Source organism: Cyphomyrmex costatus, unplaced genomic scaffold (assembly GCF_001594065.2).
Source record: "Cyphomyrmex costatus isolate MS0001 unplaced genomic scaffold, Ccosl1.0 scaffold70, whole genome shotgun sequence".
Taxonomy (NCBI): domain Eukaryota; kingdom Metazoa; phylum Arthropoda; class Insecta; order Hymenoptera; family Formicidae; genus Cyphomyrmex; species Cyphomyrmex costatus.
In genome coordinates this window covers 1,629,589-1,648,178 of record NW_017280267.1, presented here as the reverse complement: position 1 = coordinate 1,648,178, position 18,590 = coordinate 1,629,589, and the positions used below count along the sequence as shown (strand labels likewise).

Genomic DNA, 18,590 nt, shown 5'->3' with positions numbered 1-18,590 from the left:
GTAGATATTAAATGTGGAATAAAATATTGTAGAATATAAATTTAGGTTTAGATTAAGAGATTCTTTAGATATTTGAAAGAATAAAATTTCTTTATCGTATAGCGACAAGTATGTGCGGCTCACTCGGTTGCCAACATAAATGTCAAGCTTCTCCTACTGGAGGGATTTGTTACTGTCCCGAAGGAAGAATACTTGCCAATGATTCACGGACTTGCGTTGGTAAGTTATTTGACTTTTACAAATTAAAATTTATCCAATATGTAATGATTTTCAATATCTAATTATAATGCAATGATTGAAGAATCTCGAATATTAGAAAAAGTTAATTTACTCATGTTTTGTTCACTTTTGCATTCTTTCTTCCGTATGGCTCTAAAGACTTTTTTCTTTCTGCAGATCGAGACGAGTGCTCCGAGTGGGGCTTCTGTGAACAGCTGTGCGAGAACAATGACGGCTGGTATACGTGTAGTTGTGCGCCCGGTTACACTCTTCTTGGACATAACAAGTGTCGCGCCCAAAACATCTCTGTCCTGGAGCTTCTACTCGCGCAAGATCGCGCGATATGGCGGTTAAGCGCGACTGGCGAGGACCGAAGGATAATCGCAAACACCACTGGCGCAAGCGGGGTGGATTACTTGTACTCGCGAAATCTGCTCTTTTGGAGCGATATGAAGACACGGAAGGTTCACTCGGAATCTCTCAACCCTGGTAGCGATACGCCAGCTAAGGTGGACATCAGTATGGCAGGCTCCTGGGGACCCGTGTCCATCGCAGTAGATTGGATTGGTAATAAACTCTACGTGGCGGATTCTATTGTGCAAAAAGTGGACGTATTCGAATTGGATGGACATTATCACGGAATAGTAGTGGGTTCCAATCTCACCAACCCAACCGACATCGCGCTGGATCCCACAAAAGGCCTTATGTTTATCGCTGATAGCAGGCAGGTCCTACGCACCAATATGGATGGTACTAATGCGTTTCCTGTTGTTTCCGAAGCCGCTTATAAGGTTTCCGGCGTGGCTGTTGACATTATTGCTAAAAGGATATACTGGTGTGACTCCCTGTTGGACTACATCGAAACGGCAAACTATAGAGGACACAATAGAGTAATGATTCTCAGAGGTTCTCAAGTACCATCCGCAATCAGACTTACTCTTTTCGAAAACAGGATATTTTGGACAGACGGCACCAAACAGGCTGTCATGAGTGTCGATAAAACTCAAGGAGATTATTCCATTCAAAATGTATTTAAGGTACGAGTGCGACAGTAAAGTATTTCTATTTCTTCGAAGTGTTTATATTTGATTAGTAATAGAACCAAAACGAAAGTCTATTTAGTCGATTTTAACTGTAGTTTGAGTAATTAAGATACACGAGTATTCTTCAATTAAATAATGATGCCCAGCAAACCATGAGTATAATTGTTACATAACATAGATATAAATGATATACATATATTTACATCTATTCATATACATCTATATTTATATTTAACAGTTATACTTATGATTTGCTGGGTATTACACTATATTGTTTAATATAATATTTATATCTAAACAGTTCTGAGAAAATTTACATTAAAAAATCTATATTAGGTTTATGTTGTAACGTTTATAATTTTTCTTTAAGGTACGCGATGCCAAAGCTATAAAAGCCTTGCATCCACTCTCACAACCTAGCGTCTCCAATCCCTGTGGCAATAATAATGGTGGTTGTCAACATATGTGCATCGTCACGGCCTCAAGTGATCAAAATAATCGATTAGGTTATCGCTGCGCTTGCCACATCGGATGGCGATTGGCAGGCGATATGAGGAACTGTAATTTGGTGCAGGAGTTTCTCATGTACTCACAGCAAAGGTTCATTAAAGGTCGCGTACTCAATCCTGTAATGGAAGGTTTTAGCGATGCTATTCTACCAGTTGTATCCAGGCGAGCACGTTTCGTTGGACTAGACTACGACGCACATGACCAATATATTTATTATAGTGATGTTCTTCAGGATGTTATATATAGGGTACACCAGAACGCGACTGGTCGTGAAATCGTTTTGGCTAGTCAAAATGAAGGAGTGGAAGGACTCGCAGTTGACTGGGCTGCAAAGAATTTGTACTACATCGATTCGCGTAAAGGTTCGTTGATGATAAAATCTTACTGAATGTTATTGAATGTTACTGAATATCGTAGTAAATTAGCTATTAATCTTCAATTTAAATTGATTTGTAATATGAATTTTAACAGTTTTTTTTTCTCAGCAAATGAGTATAACTGTTACGTAATACAGATGTGAACGAGATATATTTACATGAATGTTATGTAACAGTTATACTAAGTATAACTATACTAGTTTCCTGAGTTGACGATCAATTGAAACCTAAAATTTAAAAAATAGAATAAAAAGATGCCTTTATTTACATGATTAATATTTTTCTACTTTCTCAGGTACACTAAATGTGCTCAGCACTCGGAATGTCACCTATCGACGAACACTACTGAAAAATCTAAAGCGTCCTCGCGCGATCGTAATTCATCCAAATCGGGGTTATATCTTCTTCTCTGAATGGGACCGTCCGGCTAACATTAGCAGGGCTCACGCTGATGGCTCCAACCTGGTTGTCTTTAGAAATCTAACTCTGGGTTGGCCAAATGGATTGGCGATCGATTTTACGGAAGATAGATTGTATTGGTGTGACGCTCTCCTGGATCACGTGCAGCACTCGAACTTGGATGGCACAGATGTGCGAACGGTAAACTCCAGACTGATACGACATCCGTTTTCCATCGCCATTTACGAAGATTGGATGTACATCACCGATTGGCGTCTTGACGCTATTATTCGATTGCATAAAGAAACTGGCGAGCAGGAAGCTATTTTGGTCCGTGAACCTGCTACTAATAGACTTTACGGTGTGAAAGTTTTTAGCCGTGAAATTCAGATAACGACAAATAATCATCCTTGCACTATTAATAACGGCGGTTGCGAAAAACTTTGCTTTGCTATTCCGGATAATTCTTCGCGCTCTGACATCATGTTCCCTGGTATGCAACCAATGCCGAGGCTCACTCAAGTGTGCGGATGTCCTTATGGAGAACGTCTTCAAGGCAATGGTAGAAGTTGTGCAGCGGATCCTGATGGAGAACCACCTTTACAGGCATGTCCACATACTTGGGATTTTACTTGCGCAAACCAGAGGTGAGTAAAAATTTGACTTTTTTAACTGATAATTGAAGCTGATTATTTACAACCAACACATTTAACACTTATAACAAAGTTCAATATGTAATTTAGAAGTTTTACACGTTTAAAAAAAATAGATAAGTAACTAAAACTTATACTACTTATCTGAAGATGTCCACCTGTACCTTATTTAAAATAGAAGGAAGTGATTTTTTTTATAAAAGATTTGTTAAATTGAGTACATTTATTTTATCAAGTAAATGTATTTAAAATAAGTTACATATAGAATTATTATTCCAACATACACACATATACACACATCTATATACATATATATATTATATATAAATATATATGTATATATATAGTCTTTGATCATTGTTGATTTTTCTTTCTTCATAAATATTCTTGTTTCTAATTTATTATTGATTAAGTTTTCAATTTGAACATTAATTATTTTTTAACAACGTTATTATATTATATAAAATGCAAATAGTCGCTTGTAGAAAAACATATTGGATTAATGAAAAAATTATTGAAACGTAGGATATTCGATTTGAATGATTTTAGTTTTCAATAATTTTTTTACGAGTTCAAAAATATTTTTCCATAAAAGAAGAGAAGAAGTAACGTATCGCACCTTCTCCTGAACTACTCTGCTTTTGTGAACAGCATACCATTCATTTAAGAAATAAAAGCACTATTTCGTAGCCAATATATTATTGTATTTTATATTTGATTAAATGTAACGATCTCGAAAGGTTTTTTCAAGTGTATTTGTCAATTCAAATATTTTAATTTTTAATTGATCTATAACTTTTAGATGCGTTCCAAAATCTTGGGTGTGCGATGGTGAGAATGATTGCCTCGACAACAGTGACGAAATGCAAAATTGTACAAAACCGACGTGTAGCACAAACGAGTTCCAATGCAAATCAGGTCGTTGCGTACCAATGACATTCCACTGCGATTCCGAGAATGACTGTGGTGATTATAGTGATGAAATGGGTTGCCCGAATGTGACTTGTAGCGCAAATCAATTTGCTTGTGCCAATAATCGCTGCATTCCCGCAACTTGGAAGTGCGATTCCGAGAATGACTGCGGTGACAGTTCCGATGAGGGTGAATTTTGCGCAGCGAAAACTTGTTCGTACTTCCAGTTCACTTGTCCACGGTCCGGTCACTGTATACCGCAGTCCTGGGTGTGCGATGGTGATAGTGATTGTTTCGACCAACAGGATGAGATGGATTGTCCACCAGTTACTTGTCTCAGTACACAGTTCACGTGCACGGATCAAAAAATGTGTGTCTTAGCATCGTATAAGTGCGACGGCATTAGTGATTGTAATGACGGATCAGATGAAGTAGGTTGCCCATCGTTAGCACCGGATCAATGTAATACCGATAAACAGTTTCAATGTGTTAGTTCAGCTATCTGCATACCGAAAAGCTGGTATTGTGATGGTACCGCAGATTGCCCGGACAAATCCGATGAACCGAATTCATGCGGAAAAGTCGACTGCCAGACTGGATTTTTCAGGTTTGTTATATTCGTTGATTACATTCTTTTTTTCCTTCAGAAAATATTTTGGATGATAAAAATGTTGGTACGTCTTATTCCTGTTCAATTTTCATCGATATCTGATTTTATATATTCCTCAGATGCCGAAATGAAAGATGCGTATTCAAGGCATATATCTGTGATGGAAAAGATGATTGTGGAGACGGATCCGACGAAGACATCGAACTGCACGCATGTGGTCCTCCTACATTCAAGTGTGACTCTCAACAATGGAAGTGTCCAAACGTAACGAATCGTTGTGTGAATATATCCAGCGTATGCGACACCAAGGTAGATTGTCCCAATGGAGCGGACGAAGGACCCGGTTGTGATACCGTCGAATGCAGTCATCAAGGTGGATTATGTACCAATGGTTGCATACAAACTCCATTTGGTGCGCAATGCACCTGTCCGTCAGGCGAGGAACTCAGTAGTGACGGCTTGACATGTCAAGATATAAACGAATGCGAACCACAAGGCAGATGTTCGCAGGTCTGCGAGAACATAAAGGGTAGCTACTACTGCAGCTGCGTGAATGATTACACATTAGATGCGGATAAACATACATGCAAGGCGTTTAATCATAGTGCTGCGTTTTTGATTATTTCCAATAGACATACTATTCTGGTAGCTGATCTTCAAGAACAAGCATTAGAACGAGTTCCTATCAATGTAGAGAACGTTGTGGCGACTGCCAGTAATATGCACACAGGTACTATTTTCTGGTCAGACATGAAGCTGAAGCGAATCTCGCGATTAGATCGTGGTAGTGATCCTCAAGATATTATTAGTACTGGTTTAGACTTGGTAGAAGGCCTGGCCTACGACTGGATTGGCCAAAATCTGTATTGGTTAGACTCCAAGCTGAATACAATCGAAGTTGCTAAGGAGACTGGAGTTGGAAGGATGATTCTCGTCAAAGAGAATATTACACAGCCACGTGGAATGTGTTTAGATCCCAATCCAGGTGCGAAGTGGCTTTTCTGGACCGACTGGGGTGAAAACCCTAGAATAGAAAGAATCGGAATGGATGGCACCAATCGATCTACTATTATCAGTACAAAGATTTATTGGCCTAACGGTCTAGCACTAGATATTGCAAATCGCAGAATATATTTCGCAGATAGCAAATTAGACTTCATCGATACTTGTCTCTATGATGGCACCAAGAGACTTCAAGTTTTAGCTAGTTCGCATTATCTTCTGCATCCCCATTCACTTACTCTTTTCGAGGACACTATGTATTGGACCGATCGGCAGCTCAATCGTGTTCTCTCTGCACATAAATTTAAGGGTTCTAATCAAACGGTGGTGTCGCATTTAATTTCACAGCCTCTTTCCATACACGTACATCATGCAGTCTTACAACCGATGACTCCGAATCCTTGCGCCAACACATCTTGTGAACATTTATGTCTGTTATCGCCCAGTAATCCAAAAGGATATAATTGTAAATGCCAGGTAAGTAACTACATAGATTTCAATGTAGAAAACTATTATGAATTTTATCTAGATTAAATCATTTTTTCCTGTATTGTTTGAAAAGGTTGGATTTAAATTATTACCTGATGGACGTTGCTTGGAAGAGGAGACACCATATTTAATGGTTTTGCGAGGTTCTCAGATCGTTGATATTTCTTTGACTCCTAAAGAAACCAAGACTGGATACATCACGCCTATCGTAGGTGTGGAAGGTGGAAGATTTATCGAATATGACAGAAGAGATCGTCTTATTTACTGGTTGCAAGGTATAATAACTACTTTTTTTTAGTATACTTCTTATTTTGCACAATTTTCTTAAGATCTAAATTCTTTAACTTTTGCGAAGGGATTTAATTGTTTATATAAAAAAATTATTATTTATGTCAGGCAAAGATAGCGACAACGAGAACGGTACGATTTATTCCATTCCCTATAATGGCGGCAACCGGACAGAGTTTCCAAATCCTTCCGGCGATACTGGTATTGTCGGGTCACCTTCCACTATGGCGCTGGATTGGCTTGGACGCAATATGTTTATCGGCAACAAATTTGCATCTAATATCGAAGCTATCAAATTAGATGGCAAAACACGATTCCGTACAATCGTTTTATCAAACGATGGAAATCGAACATCGGTATCTAAACCAAAGGCGATGTGCGTTGATCCTATTGACGGACAAGTATTTTGGGTGGACGATGGAGGTTTTGGAGTGCCCCAGAAGATTGGGCGAGTTAATATGGACGGCAGTAACCCGCTAGTTCTTGCTGAGAATATAGAACGCCCTGAAGCAATTACTATCGATATACCTAGCAAAACGTTATATTTCTCTTGCCAAAATCCGGCTTTTGTCAAAGCCATGTCAACAGATGGTCTGAACGTTCGTACCATTCTCACCGCGGCAAACAACATGGCATTGCCTAAAGCGATAGCTGTCCATGAATCTCGTCTATATTACTTGGACCCACTTTATGATAAAATCGAGCGTGTCGATTTGCCTAGTGGTGATAACCCAACCACTATCATTGATAACGACTCTGAACTTCGTACTCTAACTATTTATAAAAAACGTGCGACTGGATCTCATCCTTGTCTTATAAACAACGGCGGTTGTGAACAGCTTTGTTTACCTGCATCTGGAGGTACACGTGTTTGTGCTTGCGGAATGGAATACAAGAAGGTCACGGAAACCAGATGCGAACCTTACAAGACTTTCGCAGTGGTAACTCAATTGGATATTGCTAGAGGTTACAGTCTCAAAGACCCCAAAGAAGCCATGATACCTATTACTGGAGCTGGCCATCATATTCTCCATGTTGATGTACATTATGCAGGAAACTGGATATATTGGGTGGAATTCAATCGAGGCATTTGGAATGGTATCTTCAGGTAAAATGAGACTAAAAAATATTAAAATTTTTAGATTTATGATTTCTTCATGAAGATATAGTATGCATATATGTATATGTATATGTAATAATTATAATATTATTAATTTCTATTATATTTTAGAATACGACCCAATGGAACGGAATTACAACAGGTAGTCAAACAAGGAATTGGTTCTAATGGAATTCGTGGTCTAGCAGTGGATTGGATAGCAGGAAATTTATACTTTGCTAATGTTTTTCCTCATGATAACTACGTAGAAGTCTGCTGGTTAGACGGTTCTAATCGAAAGGTGCTTGTGAAGACGACGACAGATGCTCCTCGGGAGCTAGCTGTGAATCCTATCAAGCGATACTTGTATTGGATTGATTACGGACAATATCCTCGAATAGGCAAAGCCTTCCTGGACGGTAGCAATTGGTCCCCTATTGTAACGTCCGGTATTAGTACTCCGCGCGATCTAACGATTGACCTTGCAACACACGATGTTTATTGGGTAGACTCGAAATTGGACACTATCCAAAAAGTGTCTTATACTGGTGGAAATCGAGAAATCATCCGTAGAAATTTACCAAACCCAATGGGCGTTGCCATTTTCGGCGGAGACGTTTATTGGGTTGATCGAAATTTGGCCACCGTTTTTAAGGCAAGCAAATTGAAGGGCAATACCAGCCTTCCTATTCCTGTTAGAACAAATTTACAAAAACTTAGGGACATTGCTATCTTTGACCAAAACAGTCAACCACCGGATATCACAAATCCTTGCACGCAGGTAAATATGAATTGATATATGTATAATATTTTGTTTTAGAAGTAAAAATATTTTTGCGAGTTCTGATTGACTACTGCTTTTCCGTCAAGGTGTAAACCCTCCCTCAAACTTTAAAAGAAAATTAGCAAAAAATAATTTCTAAACAAAATTAAAAAAAGAAATAAATAAAAAAACTTCTTATTTTTTCAGGTAACAAATGGCGGATGTTCTCAATTGTGCTTCGCTTTCCCAAAGGACCATCCTAAATCGTTCACTTGCAATTGCGCAGTGGGTAAACTCTCTTCCGATGGTCGTAACTGTGAAAACGTTCAAGAATATCTGGTATTCGCCACGCGAACCGAAATCCGTGCTATTAATTTAGATCCACACAACACTAATGTGCCTTTTGCACCTGTTGGAAATTTGACTAATGTGGTTGGAGTGGATTTTGATTACCAAGATAAGAAACTATTGTTTACTCAGATTCGTCCTTGGGCGAAGATTGCGTGGACGCCGTCGGATCGACCGTCCTCTACCGATCTGCACACACTAATTAGTAAAGGAATTAATCCTGAAGGCATTTCATATGATTGGACTCAAAAAAAAGTATATTGGACGGATTCGTCCAATAACAGCATCTACGCAATGGACATCGACGGATCTAATTTGGTGATGATTGCACGCGTAGATCGTCCACGCGCCATCGTTGTTGATCCCTGCAACGGCTCGCTTTACTTCACAGATTGGGGTCGTTTTGGAACATCTGGGAAAATTTTCAAAACGACTATGGCGGGATCGCTGAAACGTACTATTATCGACAAAGATCTTTCGCAACCCAGTGGCCTGGCAATTGATTACGAAGATCGAATGTTGTATTGGACCGATGCCGTACGTGAGAAGATCGAACGATCTGATCTCGAAGGGAAGAACAGAGAAATTTTGGTCAGCGCTACCATCTATCCCTTTGCTATCACTGTCTTCAGGGAGCATATTTATTGGACGGATCTTCAACTTCGTGGAGTTTATCGAGCGGAGAAGCACACTGGAGCTGACAAAATCGAGCTGGTGAAGCGATTGGAGGATTCTCCGCGAGACCTTCATGTTTTTTCCGGAGGTAGACAAATATGTAATGTTAATCCCTGCAATATCAATAACGGTGGCTGCGATCAGTCCTGCCATCCGGGTAACAACGGCTTGCCGGAGTGCAAGTGCGACGATAACAGCAGGCTGGTGAACGAAAATAGAATGTGTGTTCCAAAGAACGTCACTTGCGATGGGAATAAGTTTGCTTGTAGAAACGGCAGATGCATCTCCCGGATGTGGGCGTGCGATGGTGATGATGATTGCGGTGACGGTTCCGACGAGGATACCAATTACTGCTGTAAGTGTCATAAAGCTCAAAATAAATTCAAAGCAAATATCTCTAACATACTACATTTATTTAAAAATCTGTGTAAATTTTCATATGTTTCAGCTCATCATTCGTGCAGTCCAAATGAATTCCGTTGCAACAACGGCCGGTGTATCTTCAAAACATGGAAATGCGACCATGAAAACGACTGTCGGGATGGTAGCGATGAGGAAGGTTGTGTTTACCCATCTTGCGCATCTGGAGAATTTACCTGCACTAATCACCGCTGTATCCCACAATCTCAAGTGTGCAACGGTATTAATGACTGTAAAGACAACGTTACTTCGGATGAAACGCATGAACGATGTCCTCGCAATACTACATGCCCGTTAAATCATCTCAAGTGTGAAAAGACAAACATTTGTGTAGAGCCCTACTGGCTCTGCGACGGCGACAACGATTGCGGTGACAATAGTGACGAGAATCCAATTCATTGCGCTCAAAGGACCTGCCCTCAGAACAGCTTCCGCTGTCCCAATCACAGGTAAAATTCTACGTTTGACGAAAAATTTTAATAATCGGATGTGACTTTAAAATTATTTTAAATTTGTAATGTATTTAAATTATTTGAAAATTGTAATGTCTCTCTTGTTATTTATATGTATAATATTATAATATATTAAAAAGATTATGATAAACTGATTATCACTGATAAAATTATATGTGTGTACATATCTTAATAACTTCTTAATGACGTCTTAATGATGTCTCTAACGTCAATAGGGTATCATGAAAAGTTATTAATTATGATGTTCTGCTATTTAAGATGTTATATTGATATTTCGATGTTAGTTATCAACGTATAATATATTGATAATATTTTTGTGACATTATATTGTAATATGTAACATTTCTGGTATATTGCAATATTACTGCGATATTACATGCTATGTAGGTTTTCTAAACGCATGCGTATTGTCCAGGTGCATTCCAGCCACTTGGTATTGCGACGGAGATGATGATTGTCTAGATGGAAGCGACGAGCCTCCCGGTTATTGCCAATCCGAAGGTAGAACATGTTTTGGTGATCTATTCACATGCGACAATGGCAACTGTATTCCTAGAATTTACATCTGCGACGGAGATAACGATTGTCTAGATAATTCTGATGAAGACGAGCGTCATCAGTGCAGTAAGTCTTTTAATCATACAACTCGTTATATGGAACTTCGATATTTATAATATTCCAATTTTGCATTATTATAATTTATACAGGTCCTAGAATGACTGCTAAATATTTTGTAGAGTAATATTTCGTAGCTTACATTATAGCTTGAAATCTGTACTTTTTAGATTGCTATTTAAAAAACGATCTTACTGATATTTTATGAAGCAAGGTCATTTTTGCTTCAACGTTAAATTCACCCATCTAGGTGTTAAAATGCTTTTTTAACCATCTCGATTCGACGATTTTTCACAAAGTTATTCTATTTTGAAATTTTTATTTTGTTAAGTAGTGTATTATTGAGTTAATATTACTCTGTAGTTTAGTCCGCTCTATCAGCACACAAAATATTTGGTCATCCCGGGACACCCTGTATAATTACTTTCCGTTATATCTTGAAAAAATAATTTATTTTGGTTAGATGACAGAAAGTGTGACGAAGAAACCGAGTTTACTTGTACCGCGAACAAGATGTGGAATCGCGCCCAATGTATCCCGAAAAAATGGCTGTGCGACGGAGATCCGGACTGTGTTGACGGGGCTGATGAAAACATAACTTTGCACCATTGTCCATCTCGAACTCCTTGCGCCGACAATCAGTTTACGTGTCACAATGGACGGTGTCTGAACCGTAGCTGGTTATGCGATCATGATAACGATTGCGGCGACGGTAGCGACGAAGGCAAGTTCTGTAATACCCAGTACAAAGCTTGCAACAGCCAAGAGTTTACTTGTCACAACTTCAAATGCATACGCAAGCAATTCCGCTGTGACGGCCAAGACGACTGCGGCGATCATTCGGATGAAGTAGGATGTCGTAAGTATAATTTAACAGTTACTGCACATCTATAGATTAATATAAAAAATTCTAGAGCAGAAATTTGTCAATACTTTTATAAAGCATTCCAATTCAATTTGTACAAGAAGTTTGAAAAATGTTTTAAAAATCATAAAATTATAGAAATTCTGAAAAATTATATTTGGAAGAATTTTAAGAAAAAAAATCTGAGAAAGAGAAATACTAAAAATAAGGAAAATATAATTAATCCTCCGATCCAATTTGCGCATTAAAAAAATGTAGAAGTTTTAAATTTTAAGTATATTCAAATATTTATTTAATCTTTCTTCTTCCAATTTTCTTCCTTTTTGATACAAATAAAGTAACGACAATAATATTAATTTCCTTTTAGCATCTAAAGGAAAAAATACAACGTGCCCTAATCCGAAGGACTTTATGTGCGCAAACGGCAACTGCATTGACTCGCAGTTGGTGTGTAACAAAGAACCGGATTGTGCAGACGAAAGCGATGAGCCGCTGCACTGCAACGTGGATGAGTGCGCTCGAGTTGAGATGAATCAATGCGGGCAGAAATGCGTGGATACACCGACTAGCTTCTATTGCGAGTGCAATCCTGGCTACAAACTGCTGGCCGACGGCAAAGCTTGCGATGACATTGATGAGTGCATCGAAACGCCCCAAGTGTGCAGCCAACAATGTGAGAACACACCTGGTGGTTACTATTGCAAATGCAACGAGCGCTGGTATGAGAGGGAGGCTGACGAGCATACATGCAAGCGAAGGGACAATATTCAGCCGTGGATCGTGTTCACGAATAAGTATTACGTTAGGAATATGTCGATCGATGCGTCCAAGTACAATCTGATGCATCAGGATCTGATCAACGTTGTTGCGCTTGACGCGGATTATAGCCAGCAAATGCTGTACTTCTGCGACGTCACCGCGAAAACGATATATAGGTACATTACATATGCTTTTCCTGTTTAATGCTATCTCTCTGATAAAATAAATTTTTATATTATTTCATAATATTAACAAAAAGAATCTCTTATATTTTAAGAAATTTTGATTAAAAAAATTCTTACCCTCCTTTTTTAGATGTTATAAATTTTATCTTGGAAATTTTAGAAATTAAACTATAAAATTCTAAAATTTATATAAATATTCTGAAAATTGTATAAAATTGTGAAGAATTCTAAAGAGAAAAATATTCATTAAGGATAGGATAAATTATCTTTCTTTAATAAGCTAAGGAGCTTATTTCATTTAAATGTTTTCTCTTTATTTAGAGCACCAGTGAACGGTGGCGAGAAGGAACCAATTATCCGTCATGATAGTCTAGGTCTCGAAGGTATTGCTATTGATTGGGTGGGTCGGAAATTGTATTGGTTGGATCGTCACGCAAAACACTTGGATGTTGCTGAACTTGATGGTACAAACAGAAAGACTTTACAGAGCGGAATAGCAGACCCACGTGCTATTGCTGTCCATCCCGGTGCTGGATACCTATACTTTACGTCCTGGCATCTTCAGGTGAATTTTAGCATTTTACACTAAGTATCATAGCTTTTTCGTGAATAATTGTACTGTAGACAAAATTATTACAAAGTTACAAAGACTTAATCGTAAATTACAATCTAAATTCCAGGCGTACATCGGTAAGATGGGCATGGACGGTAGCAACTTCACTCGAATTCTGACATGGGAGGACGATATAGCCTGGCCAAATGCCCTGACAATCGATTACTTTACTGATCGCATCTTCTGGGCAGACGCCCATTTAGATTATATTGCCTTCGCCGATCTCGAGGGCCATAATCGGCGAATCGTCCTGTCTGGCGAACGTGTGCCACATGTGTTCGCCATCACTGTGTTTGATGATTTCATTTATTGGACTGATTGGAATCTGAAAACAATTAGCAGAGCGGAAAAGTTTTCCGGTGCGCATCTACAGATGCTACGCAACACCACTCATCGACCCTACGATATTCACGCCTATCATCCTCTTCGGCAATTACCCTATAACAATCCTTGCGCGGAAAACAATGGCGGTTGCTCGCATCTCTGTCTAATTGCTCCGCCCGCTAGCTCGTACTTGCTCGAAGGATACGGCCAGCCTGGAGTTACCTCCTACAAATGTAGGTGTCCGAATCAATTTATTCTGGATAAGGACGGCAAGACATGCATAGCGAATTGTACCGCTGGTCAGCATCGTTGTGGACCACCCGATGAGAAATGCATTCCTTGGTATTGGAGGTGAGATATGTTTAGATTAAGCAATTTTTTTTGTATTCTTTTTTGTCTAACAGCAGAATAATTCCAATGAAAATATATTATACGTACAGGTGCGATGGAGAAAAGGACTGCAAGGACGGTTCTGACGAGTCCTCGACCTGTCCGACGAGGATTTGTCGGCCAAGCTTATTCCAATGCGCAAACGGAAATTGTACGCCGAGCGTGACGATTTGCGACGGAATTGACGACTGCGGTGACAAAAGTGACGAAGCTAAATGTGCCCTCGAATGCGGGGAACTTGAGTTTAAATGTAAATCCAATGGCCGTTGCGTTCACGACTCCTGGAAATGCGATGGGGATGCCGACTGTAAAGATGGTAGCGATGAAGATTCTTCCATTTGCCGTAAGTATCATGCTACATTTCTGTTTAAAAGTATTATAATTAATGATAAAAATCGATGTAATTGAAATAATGATATTATAAAACAAAAATAAACTTGTCTTAAGAAATTAAACATCAATAAAAAGAGGGCCGTTAAGAGTCGCGGCAAACAGTAACCAGAGCGTATAGTTACGTTTATGTAATTACTTTGGTATACCAGATTACAATCAATTGACAAACCGTTTCAATTCAAACCATCCTGAGCAGTAATGATTAATATACAAAATTAATAATAGTTCATGATAAAAAGCTTGTCACAATGTTCAAAAAGATGCTATGTTCGAAGAGAAAGACATTCACACATTAAATCTAAACGCTCATATAGTTATTAGATGGCAATAGATATATAAAATCAACATTTAAAAAAATTTCGTTCAAATTATTCCATGTTTTGGAACATTTCAGCGAGAATGATGAAATGTGCTGAAATTCATTAAAAGTAAATTCTTTCAGCTAACATACGAAAATTGATCTGAAGCTTTATTGAAATTTTGCTTGAAAATGAATTTTTCTGCTAAAAATCGCTGAAATTATTATAAATTAAATTTTTTTTGAAATGCTGAAATTTTGTTTGAAGGATACTTCAAATGTGGAATAATTTCAGCAAAATTTTTCATATCACTAGTTATTTTTATTATATTGTTTTTTTTACTTATGAAATACAAACAATCATTTTTCTACTCTAGCTAAAGAACTGCATAAGTAATTTTAGATTTAAAGTAGAATTGAATATTATATATATATATATATATATATATTTCTACTTTGATATGCTTCAATGTGTAATTCATATTGCTACTTAGATAACCGTGTCTGTGATTCGAGCACTGAGTTCTCTTGCAAGAACGGCAAATGCATTCCTAAGCTGTGGATGTGTGATTCTGACAACGACTGCGGCGACGATAGCGACGAGCCGGCGTACATATGTCGGCAAAGGAATTGCACGACCGGGTGGCAACGGTGCCCAGGACATGCAAATTACCGATGCATTCCGAAGTGGCTATTCTGCGATGGCAAAGACGATTGCCGTGACGGTTCTGACGAGCGTCCGGAGAACTGTCCGAAGTGTGACACCAAAGTGGACATCAAATGCGCCAATAATCGGTGCGTACCAAAACAGTGGCAGTGCGATTTCGCCGACGATTGTGGGGATGGTAGCGATGAGGCAGAAGCGGCGTGTAAGGATAAGTACCGCCAATGTTCCGAGTCGGAGTTCAAATGCAGAAATGGCAAGTGCATCGCGTCCAGATGGAGATGCGACAACGAGGACGACTGTGGCGACAATAGCGACGAAGAGCAATGTCATCAGTGGGTGTGCAAAGTATGTAAATAGATTGATTGACTTATATATCTCTATATATACTTTTACATACATATTCTCTAAATCTTGTGAAGTAAAATCTCACTCGAAGAGACTGAAAATTGAGCCAGTTTTGGACAAAAAGTAAAAATACTACGATTTTTGTTCAAGAGTGGCAGATTTTCACTTTTTTGAAGTAAAAAAAATTTACTCTTTTGGAATAAGATTCACTCCAAAAGAGTGAAATCCTTTAGGTTCATTTACCCTGGTGTTGCATTCTAAATAAGAGATTAAGATTTCAGTCCTCTGGAGTGAATCTTTCAGTTTGTTCGAGTGAGATTTTACTCCATGAGATTTAAATTTATATATACATATATAGGGAGTGTACAAAATAAAATTTAATCTAAATGCACCGGTAAAGTATGCATTATTTAAAAAATAACAAAAAGTTTATTTATTTTATAATTAATTACCATATATATATATACGATAACAATAATTTATTTTAATAATTTATTTTAATTACAAATGTAAGATAAGATAATAATACACATATATCTTATCAAATTAATTACATTAAAAGTAATGTAAATAAAATTGTTGAAATATTGAGAAAATTTAATCGATTTCTCGGAGAAAATAAAAATTAGAGTATAAGTTGAATGTAAAGGGAGAATAGAAGCTTCGTTTACGCTCAGATTTTTATTTTTGCCACGGTTATACCTTTTGTATATCAGCGATTGTTAAAATAAAAATTTTGTATATAAATTTCCGCAGAATGATAGTTTCAAATGCGCCAGCGGTCATTGTATTGCATCATATCTTCATTGTGACGGAGCGCGAGACTGTCGCGATATGAGCGACGAGATTAATTGTGCGCCGAGATATCCTGGAGGAAGATACTGCCCGCAATCGCGATTCCAATGTAACAACAATCTTTGCGTCTCGCTGAATGATATCTGCGATGGCACCGACGACTGCGGTGACAATTCTGATGAAAGTGTTACCATGTGTGGTGAGTTTATTATCGCATCCCTAGGCTGCGTTCAGGAATCACATCTAAGTAACTCTAGGCTAGTAAGCTATAGTTTACGTTACGTATATTATAGCAAAAATGTACCCAAGAGTTATCTGAGCATAATTCCTTAACGCACCCCTGGTGACAATATTCTTCGCATAATTAAAAAATTTCGCTATAATTAATCCGCGTTTTGGAACATTTTTCAATAAAATTTTAGCATTTCAGAAAAATTGCAATATAATTTCAACAATTTTTAGTTGAAAGATTTATCTTTAGCAAAATTTCAGAAAAGCTTTAGTAAAAATTCCAGAGATATTTTTAGTTCAATTTCAGCAATTTTTTAGTATGTTAGCTGAAAAATTTACTTTCAGTGAAATTATTTTCTTACACATTTTGCTAGTTGTCATTATAAACGTGATGCTTGTAACGGATATTCATCTATCTTAAAACGTAGTCAAAATATGAATCAAGTATTAAAATGATTGAAGGCGCATTATAATTGTGTTTGATGGAAATAAGCAAAATGCGATAAATTGAAATGTTTTGACTAGTCAATGTCCAGAGACGTTATATATAATATTATGAGAATGTTTTTGGGTGATATCGCTTGATGGTTTTACAACGAAAGTAATATTGCTGTGTCTTTACATAGCAAACTTCCAGTGTGATACACACAGACGGTTCCAATGTTCCAACCATAAGTGTATCGCCAGATACCAGCTCTGCGACGGAATCGATAACTGTGGCGATGGTTCCGATGAAAACAACATGACGATGTGTGTGAAGCAAACTCGTTCTTGCGATCCGATCACGGAATATACCTGCGCGAACAAGAAATGTATCGACCATATGAAACTCTGCGATCTTGCGGACGATTGCGGGGATCTATCGGACGAGTTGGGATGTCGTAAGTTTTATTTATATTTTATCACTCAAGGTTGGGAATGTTGCTTCATAAAAACCGTTATTTTTTATAAAATGTAACTCGTTACCGCGTTACTAATTTAAAAAAAATAACGCGTTATTGTTACTTAGAAAGTAAGGATTCGCTACTTTTTTTATTACTGTTTTATAAATAATCAGATATCTAACATTGTGTTTTCAGATCACAATCATCATTGTTCGAACAATGACCGCGGCGGTTGCGCACATGAGTGCCACAATCTCGTTGACGGCGGTTATATCTGCACCTGCTATTCAGGTTACATAATCTCGCTGGATAATCGGAAGCACTGTGTGGATGTCGACGAATGCCAAACCGGTAACCATCAATGTTCTCACATCTGCACGAACTTGAATGGCACATACGCTTGTTCTTGCCGGCAAGGATTCCAACTGTCGGACAGACACAGTGGCGTGTGCCGCGCTGAAGATGATAATGTCGTCGTGCTGTTTGCCAATGGGCCCGAACTCCGAGCCTACGATCTGCGCACTAGGGAAGAGATGGATGTGATAGACAACGAGAAGAGGGTGCAAGCCATTGATTTTAATCCAAGGACAGAATACGTTTTTTGGATTGATTCGTATGACAATACTATTAAACGGTCCTTCATGGTGAACGCGAAAAAAGGCGAAGCGAAGGTTGGACACGCACAGGACCTCAATATGAAGAGTACGTACCATTTGATCCTTAGTTAAAATTTATTAGTTATGTTTTATTGAAAAAATGTTCTTAGTTTCTTAGTAATTTTAGTTCTTTAATTTTTATCCGAAAGATTTAGATTATTGAAGTTTTAGATCATTTTGAGATTTCAAATCTCTCTGAATTGATATGGAGCAGTCTTTGAAAGTTTCTTACTACCACATAAATATATTTTATCCATTTATAAGATCATCTTCACATAGTTTATTTCACA

General features: G+C 38.0%; 1 protein-coding gene across 1 annotated transcript in view; it reads left to right on the top strand.

The window, feature by feature from the left end:
- mgl (low-density lipoprotein receptor-related protein megalin) overlaps nucleotides 1–18,590 on the top strand; it is a 57,542-nt gene that overhangs the window by 36,444 nt on the left and 2,508 nt on the right. The window contains exons 6-26 of the mRNA XM_018548226.1: nucleotides 103–219; nucleotides 397–1,262; nucleotides 1,633–2,134; nucleotides 2,445–3,195; nucleotides 4,004–4,720; nucleotides 4,843–6,202; nucleotides 6,288–6,489; nucleotides 6,611–7,610; nucleotides 7,734–8,382; nucleotides 8,572–9,742; nucleotides 9,836–10,256; nucleotides 10,696–10,904; nucleotides 11,359–11,754; nucleotides 12,137–12,695; nucleotides 13,026–13,269; nucleotides 13,385–13,992; nucleotides 14,082–14,374; nucleotides 15,217–15,734; nucleotides 16,491–16,728; nucleotides 17,387–17,641; nucleotides 17,840–18,346. Of these exons, the coding sequence (XP_018403728.1) occupies nucleotides 103–219; nucleotides 397–1,262; nucleotides 1,633–2,134; nucleotides 2,445–3,195; nucleotides 4,004–4,720; nucleotides 4,843–6,202; nucleotides 6,288–6,489; nucleotides 6,611–7,610; nucleotides 7,734–8,382; nucleotides 8,572–9,742; nucleotides 9,836–10,256; nucleotides 10,696–10,904; nucleotides 11,359–11,754; nucleotides 12,137–12,695; nucleotides 13,026–13,269; nucleotides 13,385–13,992; nucleotides 14,082–14,374; nucleotides 15,217–15,734; nucleotides 16,491–16,728; nucleotides 17,387–17,641; nucleotides 17,840–18,346 (11,583 nt within the window). The remainder of the gene's footprint in view (nucleotides 1–102; nucleotides 220–396; nucleotides 1,263–1,632; nucleotides 2,135–2,444; nucleotides 3,196–4,003; nucleotides 4,721–4,842; nucleotides 6,203–6,287; nucleotides 6,490–6,610; nucleotides 7,611–7,733; nucleotides 8,383–8,571; nucleotides 9,743–9,835; nucleotides 10,257–10,695; nucleotides 10,905–11,358; nucleotides 11,755–12,136; nucleotides 12,696–13,025; nucleotides 13,270–13,384; nucleotides 13,993–14,081; nucleotides 14,375–15,216; nucleotides 15,735–16,490; nucleotides 16,729–17,386; nucleotides 17,642–17,839; nucleotides 18,347–18,590) is intronic.